The sequence below is a fragment of the Lathyrus oleraceus genome, chromosome 6 (assembly GCF_024323335.1).
Source record: "Lathyrus oleraceus cultivar Zhongwan6 chromosome 6, CAAS_Psat_ZW6_1.0, whole genome shotgun sequence".
Lineage (NCBI taxonomy): Eukaryota > Viridiplantae > Streptophyta > Magnoliopsida > Fabales > Fabaceae > Lathyrus > Lathyrus oleraceus.
The window spans coordinates 33,511,297-33,528,791 of NC_066584.1; the positions used below are offsets into that span (position 1 = coordinate 33,511,297).

At 33.3% G+C, this 17,495-nt stretch overlaps 2 protein-coding genes across 3 annotated transcripts; both read left to right on the forward strand.

The window, feature by feature from the left end:
• The first annotated feature begins 222 nt into the window (after positions 1–222).
• On the forward strand, positions 223–3,281 carry LOC127092526 (serine/arginine-rich splicing factor RSZ22). Of its 2 annotated transcripts, none has more exons than XM_051031426.1 (6): positions 223–371; positions 593–704; positions 1,003–1,091; positions 2,149–2,383; positions 2,621–2,740; positions 2,959–3,281. In XM_051031426.1, exons 2-6 carry the CDS (start codon positions 616–618, stop codon positions 2,993–2,995), a joined length of 570 nt encoding a protein of 189 aa, XP_050887383.1. In that variant the 5' UTR covers positions 223–371; positions 593–615; the 3' UTR covers positions 2,996–3,281. The 2 variants fall into 2 exon arrangements, with proteins under 2 accessions (XP_050887383.1, XP_050887384.1); XM_051031427.1 differs by having other exon boundaries at positions 2,624–2,740.
• A 6,800-nt stretch (positions 3,282–10,081) lies between these two features.
• Positions 10,082–12,752, forward strand: LOC127093095 (trifunctional UDP-glucose 4,6-dehydratase/UDP-4-keto-6-deoxy-D-glucose 3,5-epimerase/UDP-4-keto-L-rhamnose-reductase RHM1). Its single transcript, XM_051031992.1, has 2 exons — positions 10,082–11,738; positions 12,309–12,752. The coding sequence occupies exons 1-2, from the start codon at positions 10,215–10,217 to the stop codon at positions 12,750–12,752; spliced, it is 1,968 nt and encodes a 655-aa protein (XP_050887949.1). The 5' UTR covers positions 10,082–10,214.
• The last annotated feature ends 4,743 nt before the right edge of the window (positions 12,753–17,495 follow it).

The following is a 17,495-nucleotide window of genomic DNA, read 5'->3' on the forward strand; positions in this document are numbered from 1 at the left end:
ACAACTTTGTCAAATTGAAATTCCTCTACGACCATCTGAATGTCTCGAAAGATGTAAACAAGGTGAAGACAATATGTCGGCAAAAATTGACCCCCAAAAAATAATTATTTACGTAAAAAAAATCCATTTTCCAGTTGTAACAAAAAAAAAATTGACCAATAATAAACCTCTCAAAGAAGGTTGCATTTGTGTAAAGACAAAAATGTACACGCTTAAGAAAAGACAAAAATGGACATGGTGTACGTGTGTCCACATTATAACATAAGGTTTTTGTGAACTTATCAAAGAAGAGGGCTTTATAAAAATCCCTAACTCATCAAAATCATTCAAAACAAATCACACAAAAGGAGGCTGCTAGGGTTTTTCTTCAGGTTTCAGATCTCTTATTCCATAGTTTCTGATTCCATCATTCACAAATCACTCTATTTTACGTCTTTTTTTCTTTCGTTTCGTTCTAATAAGATTTCGTATGTTCCCTTTTGTTTTCGTCGTGGAAATATTCGCCGACGCTCAATTTTATTTTAATTTCTTATTCAATTTTCTCTTTTTAGGTTACATTAATTAAATTTGTCCTTGAATTTCTGATTCGCAGGTTTCTAGATCACGAACGAAACGATGTCTCGTGTGTATGTGGGTAATCTGGATTCGAGAGTCACGGAGAGGGACCTTGAAGACGAATTCCGTGTTTTTGGTGTTATTCGAAGGTAATTGAAGAAATATTGGTTATTTGTAGATCCAATTTCGTTTGCATGTTTCATTAGGGCTTATAGGGCTTGTTTGGTTTGAAGAAAATTGTTTTTTTGTTTGTTTTGAACTTGGAAATTTAGGAGAAATAAGATGACATTGTATTTTTTGTTGTTATCATTATTAGTAGAAGCAAGAAAATTTTGATCTATAGATGAGGATTTTGATTCAGTTAACCTAGTCTTCAATTTTTCAGTTTTGCTACTTACGGTTATTTGGGGAAGTGATTTTATTTTTTCATGGATCTTGTGCTTGCAGTGTCTGGGTTGCTCGAAGACCACCTGGCTATGCTTTTATTGACTTCGATGACCGCAGAGATGCACAGGATGCTATTAGGGAATTAGATGGTATGTGTAGAAGGATTATTAAAATGGCATATATATTATTATGTGACTATTCTAAGCTGCTAATGTGCTATTGTTTTTCCCCCCTTTTTCCGGTCGATATGTTCAAGGGTTTTCCTCAACTCTACATATTTAAGTCTTCTTCTACTTCTGCCTTGTAAATCTCTTAAGCAAGCGGCTCTGCAGTAGTGGTTTTTTCGTTAGTCTTCTTCAGAGTCTGCTGATTAGTACACTTTGACTTCATGTAAAGAGAATTTACAATGTGAACTAAGGATTTGCACTGCTTTGGGGTGTCATCTCGCAAGCGGCACTTCTCTTGCATAATGGCTTTGTTTTTTGAGATGTGTACTACTGCAATTAATCTGTCGCCCATCTGAGTGCTGCATGTGTTCTGTATATATGTCCCCCTGAGCAATTTGTGCTCCGATAAGTTATCGTCGATCAGTGGTTAAATAACTTCTATGAATATTATGGTAACAGAATATTGTCTTTACTGAATGAAGAACTTGTTCATAATGATGTGTATATGATATTGCTACTGTGTTCATATGCTGCTGTTAAATTTTCTAAAATTTGGAAAACTTTGTTGTTGATGTAGCCTTGTGATGTTGTTTGATCCATGCAACGAACTCTTATTGAAATATGGTCTGGGCATTTTTTAAATGAACATGTTTATGAATTTATTTAAACAATTGACACACCCTTCCAATTAAAATTTTAATGATCATGTAATCCCAGCTTTTCTGTTTCCCGTTTAATGTTTCTGGTCTTTTTTATTACTGAATTGATCAGCCTAAAGGCAAGTATGTTTGCAGGGTTATGAATTGGTGTACAACAAATATTTACCTGTTTAATACTTGTTTGTGTTACAGCTAACAGCAATATGTTAAACTTTTTGTTAGATGTTCCCTTTTCAAGGTTTAAAAATAAAAGTATCTTTATCAAAATAGAAAACATCAGAAGTGTTAAACACTGTTTATGTTTTCGTTCTCATAAATTTAGCCCCATGTTTTTCGTTATTACTTTATCTTTACTTTTGGAATTTTCATTTGTGGAACAGGTAAGAGCGGTTGGAGGGTCGAGCTTTCACACAATTCTAGAACTGGTGGCGGCGGTGGTGGTGGCGGTGGTCGTGGTCGAGGAGGTGGTGGCGGTGGAGGCGGTTCTGACCTGAAGTGTTATGAGTGTGGTGAACCTGGCCATTTTGCCCGTGAATGTCGCAATCGTGGTGGTTCAGCTAGACGCCGTAGCCGTAGTCCACCTCGATTTCGCAGGAGTCCAAGTTATGGGCGAAGGTTAGATTGATTTCTACAATTTCTTTGAACACATGTGCAATTGTTTTGGCATTTATGTTTACTAAGGTATTTTCCTTAATGATCACGGTGGAAATTATTATACCTCAGAATTATGCTTATCTCTGTGATCAGACGCAGTATCCATGTTATTTGTCCAATGGTTGGCTCAAGAGTTTTTTATTAATCCAAGATAAGAATTATAATCATTTGCTTAACTTGTCATTCTTTTATATGCACCAGGAGTTTCAGTCCTCGTGGGCGGTCTCCCAGGCGCCGCAGTGTGTCACCTCGTGGACGCAGCTACAGCAGGTCACCACCTCCTTACCGTGCCCGTGAGGAGGTGCCATATGCTAATGGGTCAGTTATGCTCACCCTTAAATGTTTCCTACTAAGCCTAGTTCTTATTGTGTCACTATTCCAACAGGCATTGTTTTTCATGGAACATTTGATTTTAAGTTAATTACCTTTCTGCCGAGTATGCATTTGATTTATGTTAATTTTGCTTGACTTATTAAGTTATTATTTGCTGTAGTTTTTGTACTGACAAATGATGCTTCAAAATAATATATATGCAGAAATGGCATTAGGGATCGACGCCGAAGCAGAAGTTGATTTTTATATTCAGTAACTGCAATTGTTGAGAAGAATAGTGAGATTCTGTTTACCAATTGGGTGCATGGATTGCAATATAAGTCTGTTTTGTCAGGCGATGACCGATTTTCTACTATTGTATTGGATTAGTTACTTTATTGATGTCTCAGCTAGTGTTTCTTTTTTCTTTGCAGAATACTTGTAGTTTCATTGCAGATAACTGTCTATTTTAAGTTCTTGCTACAATTTTCTAGATATATTATAAAGTACATGCCTGTGTCTCATGGGATGTGGTTTTTTTTGGTTCTGCTATGTTGGTATGTGGGATGTATCGGTTTTCCTCTTAAATTTATAATAATGGTTTGACGTCCTACATCAAGTACTTCTAGCTAGCAGATTACCTTGTAACTCTTCTGCCAAAGTATTTCTAGGTCTCATGTGAAACATTACTTGTAACTCTTCTGCCAAAGTATTTCTAGGTCTCAAAGGTGAAACATAGCTTTATAACTCATCATTATTTCTATTCTTGGGCATCTCTGTTGGTGTAAGAGTCACTCCTGCGGTCCTCTTAAATAATATTAGTTTTTCAAAATATTTGTTTCCAAATAATTGTTTTTTTAACATTTTTTAATTGGTCTCTAACATTAAAATTGTTGCTAATTCAGTCATTAAATAATAAATTATTCTTATTAAGTTATAAAAATCGTAGCTAATTTGTATGAGAGATTAAAGTGTGAATGAAAAATTTGAGGAGAATTATTTTTTAAAAGAGATATTTTGAAGAATTAAAAATGAAATTTGAGATATTTATCACTAATATATTTAATCATATAATAAATATCTATAAATTATTATACAAATTATTACATAAATCCAAATGTGGTAATGGAAACTCAAACTCTACTCATATTTGGAGTATTTAACTTGTCATTCTCGATTGTACTTCACACCCTCACATCATTTCATAAGTATTTATGTTAGAAAATCAATTAAATTTGTGCATAAAGGTTTTTGTAGGCAATTTAAAAATAAAATTTTAACGGTAATTTTAAAAAGTATCATGTTTTATCGAAAATTTCAACTAAAATAAAATTTTATCTATCATGTTTTATTGGAAATTTCAACTAAAATAAAAGTTTTGGTATTTTATTTTATGATTTTTAAATGATTAGAATTTTGTCGACAATTTTAGACGGTTGTGATTGCTCCGACCGTTTTGTGTGGTCCAGAATGAATTCAAAGTTGTATAAATTTAAGTAACTTGTTGGTGGATAAAGAACATCTCAAAATGCTTCTTCCTTAATTTTTTATTAAGGTAGAAATGTAATTCAACATAACTGTTTCTCCCGGAGAATTCCGGCTTTCTCCTGGAGAATTCCGGCTTTCGGATGACACCACATCTCTCGCCGCCTTGACATCTAAGTTGATTGAATTGTTTTTTGATACCGATAATAAAAATATGAGAAAGATCAAATTTCGTGAAGATTTGATTGATACTAATGAAAGGGTGAAATACAACATTATTGAGTTGAAGACTGATGAAGATGTGACAAATGTGTGGAGATCGTTTTGCTGTAGACTAACAAAAGGGTGATCAAGTTAGATGCGGAGATTTTAAGATCTATCGACGACATGATTAAGATGATGAAATGTCCAGAATCATCTGGTAGTATTTAGGTTTCTTATTAATTATTGTTTTCTTAAGATATGTCTAAGTTGTGTAATCTTTTGTCAAATGTTAAGTTATGTTCATCTTACATCAATGAAAGATTCAAAATATTATTTAATAAAAAAATATTGTGTATATGTCTCATTAATGTTACACATAATATATAAATAATATACAAATAATACATAAAAATAACAATAATATCTAAATAGGTCTCCCATGAGCTATGTGTGTTGTCCGAGATAATCCAGTAAAACCTTGACATACAGGTTTATCAAACAAATGAGGTTATCCATGATAACTGCAATCACCTGCAGACGTTTCATCAGTGTGCATGGACGGATCCGTCGATGGAGCCGTAACCTTTGTGTAAATAGTATAGAAGGGACCAAATATGTGGCAGTCACCTCGGCAACAACATGGACATCTCGCTGGACCACCTCATCTGCAACATGGGCATCTGAATGGACCATCTCATATATCACCTCATCAGCAACATGTATCACATTTGTCTCGACTACTGGGTCATGAACCTCCTGAACATGAACAACCTCGTTTGATCTCACCACTCGGTGTCAGGTGGTATGGGGTGCCTGGAACTGTCCCGACTCAGCCAACCGTTTTTGAAAATTTTAAATTTTTCCTCATTTCATTAGAAATTATGAAAGAAGGAGGAATGGATTCTTGGTTCGGTATAAGTTGGTTCTTATAAGAAAGATGCGATAAGGAGAAATCAATATGGACTTATGAGCACAAATGGAATCAAGAGAGAGATACATGCTTGGTCTTCAGATTTCCCTTTCCAAGGATTGACTATTTTATCTCATTGACCAAGAAGAGAGGTTCAAATATCTAGTGATTTGCAGAACCTCTTTCAACCACTAAAGTCATTTATTATCATCACTTTTCTGGTTTCATGTTTTCTTTACTAATGATAAAAAAAGGGAAATTAATCCTGCTTTATTTTTTTATTCGTAATTGATAAAATCCCATATATTATTTGTTTAATATGTTTTCTTTTCCCTATTTTCTATCTTTTTATTGATGACAAAAGGGGAGAGATAAAGAGTATTTAAGCACCTAAATCTGGTGATTATTATATTATGCTTAATTTCTTAAGATGAATGTTTTTGTGCTTCAAGAGATTTAATTAACATGGACATGACTTAGGGGGAGCTTACAAACCCTTACCCTTTGGACTATCAAACTCAGGGGGAGCTTACAAACCTCATACTCTGAAGTCAACATGTTAATTAAAAGAATTTAATTAACTTTGATATGACTTAGATGGAGCTTACAAACCTTACCCTTTGGACTATCAAACTCAAAGGGAGCTTACAAACCTCTGATCCTGAAGTCAACAAGTTAATTAAATCAACAACTATTATTCTTAAATACTATTGTCTTTCATCATAAAATAAGGGGGAGATTATTGGAACAAAATTGGTAATACCACATCCCTTGGGTTTTTATGATGACAATGTATTTAAAGAACAATTGGGGATTCTAATATCTATTATAGTATGCATGATTATATCATTAAAAACATATGAAGAAATGCTTGAGGAATATGAATATGAAGATCAGACTTTCGCTTTGAATATCACTTCTAAAGATTCCGCCTCTGATGGAGATCTAGACTCTGAAGAAGTCAACTCTGAAGAAAGTCAGCCTCTGGTGACCCAGACTCTGAAGCTTCAGAATCCAAGAAGAGGATTCTGATGTGATCAGCTTTTGAAGCCGAAGCTCTTCTACCAAGGCAATAGACAAACTCAAAACCTTTTTGATCACATGAAGACTTAAGGAAATATCTCTCTCTTGGTTGTTTGAGCTTCAAAGGATCATTCATCATGTAGAAATATGTTTGGTTGATGTGTCTAATCAAGTACAAGGGTTAACCAACCTTTTGGTAAAAGTATCCAACGTCTATTTTCTCTCTTCTCTATATAAGGATTTGCCGACCTAAAGAAGAAGTTGTTATGTCAATATTATTAGACTTAAAACATCTTAACATTTGTATGTTTTAGAAGTTCTTAAAGTCTTAGAGTCTTTGTAAGTTGTATTCTGTCCACACCTCTGATTATATATCAAGTGTAGTTGTTACGCAAATCTCTTAATATTTTGTTATAGAGTCATAAGTCTCTTACTATTTTTCTTGAGCATTTGAAATCTTGAGCTTGTGGGCTTTAGCAAAGGAAGTCTTTAGCTAGTGTGCTAAAGCAAGGAAGTCTTTAGCTTGTGAGCTCGAGCAAGGAAGTCTCAGACTTGTGTATAAGCAAAGAAGTCTTATACTTGTATGTATAAGCAAATGAAGTCTCTTGCTTGTATGCTTGAGCGTTTGTAATCAGGTATGGTTATAGTGGAAATCCCTTGGAAGTGCAAGGGGACTGAACTACTCTTAAATAGTGAGAGAAACTAGGATAACTGCTCGTGTCTCTTGTGCTTTTACTTTACTTGCTTATGAGCTATATTCCGTTGCTATCATTTGTTTAAATCTGAGTCAGATTCTATTTCAGAATTTGATAAAGATATACAAGAGTTAAGACTCTGAGTGATTCTGATTCTGACTCTGAACTGAAGGTTCAAACTCTGATTAAGATTAATCAGAAGCTAAAAAAGTTATTGAAAATTCAACATAATTCAATCCCTTCTTGTGTTTTTGTCACCTTCAAATACATTTAAACTCCCAACATTAACAGAACTCTTAGGAATAAACTTGTGATGTCTTTTTAGAATAACTTTTTTTGAATGGTCAAATATATATCACTCCCTCCGTCTCAAAATAAGTGTTGCATTTAAAAAATTATTTGTCTCAAAATACTTGTCACTTTAGCTTACCAATGCAATTTTAATTTTTATCTTCCAATTGTACGTTCTAATTAATACTCTTATTTTTTTATTTTCTCACTTTGTATTAATGCTAATTCAAATACACCAATAATTGATAAGGATAATTTGGTAGAATTATTATTCTCTCTTTTATTTATTATATTTTTTAAAATTTTGTGGAAGTATTAAATATGACACTTGTTTTTGGGACATTAGGAGTAATAAATAGGGCAAAAAGGCCCTATAAGAGTATACGAAAGACCAAATGCACAAGTACCAGATCAACAAACACCAACAAAAAACTATTAAAGAAATAAAGCGAAGCAAAAAAAAAATCAACACTACAAGAACAGGAACAACAACATAAAAAACTAAAAAAGAGGAAAGTCCAACAACTAAAAAATCAGCAAACCAACAATGAACACTTACCAAGCTAGAGCTTCAACACCAAACCCTCCAGCCGCGGACCAAGACCACGAGGAATCACCAAGAAGCCACTATACACCAATGGATCAGATCAACACTCTCGAATTATTATTGGTTCAGACACACATACATCTGATAGAGTTCTGAATGTAAACTGTTAAGGAGAGAGTTCAACGGTGATCTATTACTGAACCAACTCCATGCCAAAAAAATCTTATCCTCTATCTCTTTCACATTTATTGACGAACTAGAATAAAACTTATCATTAAGAACAAATCAGATAGTCCGCATCACCGCATGTCAAATCATAGTAAACATACCCCTAACTTTAGCTCTAAAATCTAGAGAGAAGAAAAGTTCAAGAACTCCACTAATATCTCTAGGAAGAGGTAACTAGACTCTTAACCACTTAACAACCTTGTACCACACACTAGAAGCCAAACTGCATAAGACGAACAAATGAGAAGACGTCTCAACGCTATCCCCACAAAGAACACGCATAGTCTCTACCAGATGAATAATGACTTTATGCTTGAATAAATTTTTCTTTTACGGAAATATATCTTCCAAAAGTTGTTAAGAAAAAACTACCATCTTAGCAGGAACCCAACTCTCCCAAATCAATGGAAGAGTCGAGAAGAGATTCCCCACATGCTCCCCAAAAGGACGACAAAGACTTACTTGAACTTGACAGACTGATGCCATAGAAAATGAGTCATCTCTCGCATGACTCCAAGCCCACTTGTCTGTCTCAGCATCTAAACATTTAAGAATAACTAGCTGACATCTTAAGAGTAATTGAATGATATTCGTAAGAACAATTGTGAATCCTATTATGATCTGACTTTTGGTCTTAACATAATATGTGCACAAATGTTTAAATTTCTCAATGTCAAAAATTCAAGAATGTAAACCTATATGACATTTGAACATAAAAAAGTTTAATAATTAGAGCTACATTTACAAGTCAGTTATGTGTTCTTGAAATTATGGTCTTCATTAAAGGGTTGGAGATAAATTAGCTCTGTAAATAGTGCACCACTTACCACAACTTATTCGTCTCGTCGTATAAACAGAGAATTTACTTATTATGGTGTAATTACATTTATATTTTATATTTGTTTCTTTATATTACACAATAAGTTTTATTCTATTAGAACGACCTCTCCATAATTATGACAAAACCTAACTTAACATCTTTACATAAACTTATTTAAACATAACATCTTGTAAAGTTTATGTTCAATGATAAAAATACTTACCAATATCTATTTTATCTATAACTAGTTTACTAACATTTACTTCGAAAACATTGATCACATAAACATCTTGTCGAACAACACTAAGTTTCTCAACCGCCGGATTGACAATATTAAGTGAGTGTTACACATATTAAAAATAAATAATAAAAATCTAAATTTAGCATTACCATAAACTTTTTTCGAAATTGTTCATCATCGTTCTTAAACTATCTTTTCAAAACTTTTTCGAACTACAGTGGAGAGAGAGAGAGAGAGAGAGAGAGAGAGAGAGAGAGAGAGAGAGAGAGAGAGAGAGAGAGAGAGAGAGAGAGAGAGAGAGAGAGAGAGAGAGAGAGAGAGAGAGAGAGAGAGAGAGAGAGAGAGAGAGAGAGAGAGAGGGAGAGAGAGAGAGAGGGAGAAGGGAGAGGAGAGGGAGAGGGAGAGAGAGAGAGAGAGAGAGAGAGAGAGAGAGAGAGAGAGAGAGAGAGAGAGAGAGAGAGAGAGAGAGAGAGAGAGAGAGAGAGAGAGAGAGAGAGAGAGAGAGAGATCATCTATGATTTGGGATGAGAACAAATTTGATAGTGTAGATGGTTGTGTGCTAAGTCTTAAAAGATAAAATATAACTAGTGTTTTTTAAAGAATTTGAGAAAGATATATAATTCTAGTTATTGAGTTCCATTCTTATTAAAAAAAGTGTCTTTAAACAAAAAAAATGATCTATAAAACACATTCTTTCCAAAATTCTAAATTTAAGGTTCATAATCATGGAATAAACATGTGATAGGTAATAATAAACTATTGGAAACTAAATTAAGGTTTTAAAACATTTCTCGGATCATTGTCCACGTTTGTAACTTATAGCCCCTAGTAAAATTTTAGAAACCTAGTTAATCTCAAACAAATCTTACTCATTTCTCTCTCTTCTTTTCTCATCATTCCACACTAATTGCTTCCATTTCTCTCCACCATCCCATGACCACACCACAAAAGAATTTCATGTAAGGTAAAATCATTGATTCTTTTGTTCAGAAAGAGAACATTGAAGATACAGAAAGTTAAATAATCAAAAGCAGAAATGTATGAACCAAACAACATTCTCATAACTGGTGCTGCTGGTTTCATAGCCTCACATGTGACCACTAGACTAATCAACAGATATCCTAACTACAACATTGTAGCACTTGATAAGCTAGATTATTGCTCAACTTTCAAGAATCTTCAACCATGCACTTCATCACCAAAGTTCAAATTCATCAAAGCTGATATAGCTTCTGCTGATATTGTGAGTCATATATTGATAGAAGAGGAAATAGACACTATTATGCATTTTGCAGCACAGACTCATGTTGATAATTCATTTGGAAACTCTATGGAATTCACTTACAATAACATATATGGAACACATGTTCTTCTTGAAGCATGTAGGGTTACAAAGTGTGTTAAGAGGTTCATTCATGTTAGTACTGATGAGGTTTACGGTGAGAGCGATCTAGATAGCGATATCGGAAACCACGAGACGTCTCAACTTTTACCGACGAATCCTTATTCTGCAACAAAAGCTGGTGCTGAAATGTTGGTTATGGCCTATCATAGATCCTATGGTCTTCCTATTATAACTTCTAGAGGGAATAATGTTTATGGTCCTAACCAGTATCCTGAAAAGCTTGTTCCTAAATTCATTTTGCTTGCTATGAAAGGCGAAAAGTTACCGATTCATGGCGATGGATCGAATGTGAGAAGCTATCTTCATTGTGGTGATGTAGCAGAAGCATTTGATGTTATACTTCATAAAGGAGTGATAGGTCAAGTTTATAATATTGGAACTAAGAAAGAAAGAAGTGTGTTAGATGTAGCTGAAGAAATTTGCAAGTTGTTTAAATTGGATTCTAAACAAGCGATTCAGTTTGTTCAAGATAGGCCTTTCAATGATAAAAGATATTTTTTGGATGATCAAAAGCTTAAGAAGCTTTGTTGGGAGGAGAAAACTAGTTGGGAGGAAGGACTTAAGATGACAATTGATTGGTACAAGAATAATCCGGATTGGTGGGGCGATGTATCGACCGCGTTGAATCCGCATCCGCGTTTCTCAGCGATCAACCTATCCGACGAACCTCAATGGTCTTTTCAATACGGATACTCGAGGCTTTTGAGGTCGGTTACGGAAATCGGACGAAGAGAATCGGGAATTAAGTTTTTGATATATGGTAAGACAGGTTGGATTGGTGGATTGTTAGGAAAGATTTGTGATGAGGAGAGGATTTCTTGGGAGTATGGGAGAGGGAGATTACAAGATAGGAGATCAGTTTTGGAGGATGTGAAGAGGGTTAGGCCAACACATGTTTTGAATGCAGCTGGTGTGACTGGAAGGCCTAATGTTGATTGGTGTGAATCACATAAAGTTGAAACTATAAGGACTAATGTTGTAGGGACATTAACTTTGGCTGATGTTTGCAAAGAAAGTGATTTGTATGTAATGAATTTTGCAACTGGTTGCATATTTGAGTATGATAAAGAACATCCTCTTGGATCAGGTATTGGATTCAAGGAGGAAGATACACCAAATTTCCTTGGTTCCTTTTATTCAAAAACCAAAGCCATGGTAATGTCTCTTAATTTGAAGTTACAACTTCTTTATAGTAGCTTCTATCGTGTTGTGTTACGTCATTAGCACTGACACTTATGATCGAAGACGTGTCTGCTATCCGATACTAGAAGTGGAAACGGACATGTCTGTCCTGCAAAAGTCCGAAAAAATGGAGTGGAGCCGGGCATAAATAGTTGAGGGTGCGGACTTAAAAATTTGACTCATCCGCAAAATAAATGAGGATAGGACAGGCACGAGGATCTTGCATTCTTAAAGACTAAAAATTGCAAAAAAACATTGTCTAAAAGCCTGCAAAAAAGAGATGGAACTGACATATTAGAGAGTGCAGACTTAAAATCTTTTTCAGACTTAAAAAAAATCGGATAAAACATGCATATCCTGTGGATCAGACTCGTTTTGTCACCCCTAATTTCTAAGTCAAACTTTTGTGTTACGTCATGTAGCACTGACACTTCTGATTGAAGATATGTATGATATCTCACACAAGAAAAACAAACATTCAATCACCGTGTCCGATATCCACGTGTGTCAATTTTCTGTTTAACACTATTTTGAAACATGCAGGTGGAGGAGCTATTAAAAGAATATGACAATGTTTGCACATTGAGAGTAAGAATGCCAATATCATCAGATCTAAGCAATCCAAGAAACTTCATAACAAAGATTAGTCGATACAACAAGGTTGTAAACATACCTAATAGCATGACAGTGCTAGATGAGCTCTTACCAATATCAATTGAGATGGCAAAGAGGAGCTTAAAAGGGATATGGAATTTCACAAATCCAGGAGTAATAAGTCACAACGAGATACTAGAATTGTATAGGGATTACATTGATCCTTCATTTAAATGGAACAATTTTGATTTGGAGGAACAAGCTAAGGTAATTGTTGCACAAAGAAGCAACAATGAAATGGATGGTTCTAAGCTCAAAAACGAGTTTCCTGAATTGTTGTCTATCAAAGATTCTATTATCAAGTTTGTGTTTGAGCCTAACAAGAAAACTTGAGGATTTTATATAGTTCTTGTTTTGAAGATTATGTGACTTTTGTATCTAACTTTTGTTGGAAGGTTGGTTATAAAAACTCAAATATAGGGTTATATATTTGTTGTTCTTTTTTTTAAAGGCAATTTGCATAGGCACCATGATTTTATGTACTTACAAACATGTTGTAGTTTACAAGTTTATATGTTAGATAAATGTATGGTATCATTTGTATTTATTCAATGAAGATTTGAGGGGGGTCTTTTATGTGTTTTTTTTAGATAATAATAGTTGCTTAGGTGATTTCAAATCCTTAATACTTGTACTCTTTTTTAGAAAATAATTGATATTTTTTTAATTTAATTTATATTGTAAAGATGATCAAGTGAGTATAACACAAAGAAATGTATATAAATTTGAATTTTGAAATATGAATAAAAATACTTAAAAAATATAAATTATTATTATGTAAAAATATAATGACGTAAGTCCGGAACATTAATGTCATTTTTTAAGTATTTTTGTAGTCACAGAGTATTTTAGATTACCGTGTTTTCGAAATTTTTGTAAATTTTAAACTTTCAATAATCTATATTGATCTAAGTAAAATTATAAAGAGATTTATTTAGAACAAAAGTTTATAAAGTTAGGCAAAAAAAAATATATTCCAATTATTTTTTAAAATAAAATAATAAATTTTAGAGCTTGATGTCAGAAAAGTATTAAGAACTAGATTTCTAATCCACAAAAACTTAATTACTCACTATGATTGTAGTTTTACATAAGAAGAAAAACAATGACATTTGCATTAAAGTTTTGTTATGAAATAATAGAATAATTAAAATCAGTTAAGAAGAATTATTCATAGTTCAATCACATTAAAAAAAATGATGTGTGGGATAAAGAATCATGAGAACCATGAGAATGAGACAAATAACCTAAAGTAATAAAAATCAATGACAACCATATAGATGACCTCAAGTAATAAAAATAATAGGATTAATAGATATTTTGCCTTTTGTCAAATTGTTGATTTTTGAAAAAATTTGCTATAAAAAATAGTTTGAATTCTCCCCATACCATATGAAGATTCATTTGTTTAAACCTCACAAGAAACCCAATCATAAAAAACAATAACATGGCATTGAGATTTTTAAAAAATCACCAATTTAGTATAGGGCAAATAGATATTAATCCTTCAAAATGATTTCACATTTTATAGGTTATTGATGGATAAATTTTTTGAGGAGATAAAACAGGAGAATCTTCATATGACAGGGGAATTCAAGCTTTTTTTACATGGGTTTTTTCAAAAATCTCCAATTTGACAGGGACAAAATAGATGTTAACCCAAAATAATAATAGGCACGAACACATGAAATTTGCTTACCTAGTTCGATTAAATTGATCTACGTTTAAAGGAGAGAGGATCTCTCCGATTCACTATATTTTAAAAGTTGTTACAGGAGAATATAAAATGAGTTATAAGAAATTAGTCTTTGGAGTTCTCAAGATCAAATCTTATTTTTTACCCAAATGTTTTTCAATCTTCCCACTCTCAATATAAAAATCACATGAACCCAAGGTGTTTAAGTGTTCACCAATCCCTTTGATAATCCCAGAAGGTTGCAAAACCTATAATATAATTCTAAGAAATTTTACCCATTTACTTCTCACTAGAAATTCTACCTTATACAATTTCTACAACTATATTACAACAAAACGAGGGAAATTCATATTTATAACTACCAAAACCTTATCATGCACAAGTATGAAAATATGTCAATACCAAAATATGTTTTTTTTTCTCACTCGAGGTTTTAAGGCATACTACAATAATTCTCCACATAGACTTTAAAACGATGTTGATGTCAATTTAACCACCAAGCACCTTCTTGCTCTCTCTAAAGCTTGAATCACTCTTCAACAAATTTGACCAAGTCCAAGCAATGCTTGAACCTTGATCTTTGCAAAGATTTGGTGGACATATTTGTTGGATTCTCTTCTGAAGGCACTTTGTAAACTTGAATCTCCTTTAACTCTATCATGTCCCTTATAAAGTATAAATGGATGTCAATGTATTTGTTCTCTCATAATAAACTTGGTGATTGACTAAGTGAATCTCACTTTCACTATCACAATTTGTATTCACACATTATTGAGTAGTCCATAACTCCCCAATCACACCTTTCAGTCATATGGCTTCCTTGACCCCTTCAACAAGACAATATATTCCGCTTGAGTAGTAGATAACGTGACCACTGATTTTTGAGTTTCCTTCCAGCTTATAGTTGTCCTAAATAACATAAGCACAAAACCTGATAGGGATTTTCTTGTGTCCATATTACCTACATAGTCTAAATCTACAAAACCCTCCAAACGTATTCCTCTTGAATTGACCTTATGTATTTTAAAACACCTTTTAGAGAACCATTTAAATATCTTGGCACTCACTTTAAAGCTTCCTAATGAACCTGACCAAGATTTTCCATAAATCGACTTACTATGCTAGTTACATATGTTAATTTTGGTCTATTATAAACCATAACATACATAATTCTTCCAATCCCACTTGCATAGGGAGTACTTTCTGTTATCTTACTCTCTTCCTCGGTTTGAAGATATTATTTAACTGAATGCTTTGTGTAATGACCTGATGGAGTGTTGACGATTTGAGCATCTTACATTTTAAACTCCTCCATCACTTTCTTCAAGTAACTATATTGAGATAAGAACAATTCACCAAGATCTTTAATCTCAAATTCATCATTCAATATCTCTCTGAGCTTAATGATCTTGTTCATGCTAGAGCTTGTTATCAAAATATTAACAATGCATAGAAGGAGGTAGATCGTGACTTTCTTTTTTCTCTTCTATATTTATACACAATTGTCATTATTACTTCTTACAAAACTATATTTAAGAAGAAATTCATCAAATCGATGACACCACTTCCTTGGGCTTTATTTTAACCCATCAAAATATTTCTTTAACAAATATATCTTAGTCTTATCTTCTACAGAACCTTCATATTGTTCCATGTATATTATTTCTTCAAGGTCTCTATGTAAGAATTTCGTTTTGATGTTCATCTATTCTAACTCAAGATTATATTGAATTACAATTGCCATGAGTACCGTTATAGAACAATGTTTTACCAGAGGTGAAAAAATCTCATTGTAATCAATCACTTCCACCTAAGTAAAACCATTTGACACAAGTCTTACCTTAAAACCCAGTTCCTCAATTCCTGGAATACCTTCCTTTTTCTTGAAGATCCACTTGCATTGAACCACCATTTATTTCTTAGGTAGCCTCACAAGCTCCCAAGTACAATTCTTCATCAGTGAATTCATCTCATCATTTATTGTCATCAACCATCTTTGACTATCTTTGCTTCTCTGAAGGTCTTTGGTTGAATCTTGCAACCCTTCAGCCACATTTAAAGCATAACAAATAAAGATCAGTATAATCACACCTTTGAGGTTATATAATATCCATCATAACTCTATCACATGCCAATTGATGATCTAGGAGACACTATATGTTACTCTTTAATAGTATTAGAAATAGGAGTCTCATTCTCCTCCTTCTCTCTAGTCTCACTAGTAGAAACCTGCACCTCAAGCCGAGTCTTTTCCACCATAATTTCAGATTCTTTAACCTCCATATCTTTTCACTTCTTAATATAAGTCTTATCAAAAGTAACATCCCTGCTTATGGTAAATTTTGATCCTCCAAGATCTATCTTCCATAGTTTATAACACTTCACCCCTTCAGGATAACTACTTAAGACACACTTCATAGCCATACAATCAAGTTTATCTTGTTTGATATGCGTAAACGTTAAAGATCTAAAAATATTTAAGTTTGAGTAGTTTACTGATTTCCCACTCTAAACTTCCATAAGTCTCTTGAAGTTTATTCATGTAAATAAACATTTGTTAATCAAGTAAGTTGTTGTGGCAACAACTTCACCCCAAAAACTCTTTGGTAACCTATATACAAACAACCTGCACCCCACTCTCTTCAAAATGGTTATATTCGTGTGTTTCAACTAAGCCATTTTGTTGGGGTGTGCCATAAACAGTTATATGCTTCTTGTTACCATGTATCCTTCAAAACTCATTAAACTTTTATGGAAAAAAAGCTCCAAATCATTGTTCGTTCTTAGAACATTCTGTTTACTTTCCAATTGATTTGCTATAAGAGTATACCATTCATTAAAAATTTTAAACGTGTCACTTTTACTTTTCAAAATATAGACCCATAATCTTCTATAAAAATCATCAATAATAAGAGAGGAAATATAATTCACCCCCATGAGTTGTCACCCTTTCCATACCATATATATCTGACTGAACATATTCAAAAGGTCTTATGCAGAACACTCCCATTCTAGTTTATTTAATTTCTTACTCTACATTAAATCATGTTTAGCAAGTTCAACTAAATCTCTTTCACTAACATGCCCTAATCTCAAATTCCACAACTTAAATTTATCAAGAAGGTCTTGACTAACTACCAATGCATGACCAATAACTGTGGAACCATTCAAAATATACAACCCGCATACTTTGGACCCTTAAGTCATTATTAATGCACCATGCAAAATTTTCAACACCTCATGTTCAATTCTAGTGCAGTAGCTTAGTTCATCAAACATGCTTATAGACACATTTTTTTGCTTAAGTTCAAGAACATACCTCACATTACGTAGAAGGAAAACATAGTCATCAAACATTTTCAGTTTGACTGCAGATGTTT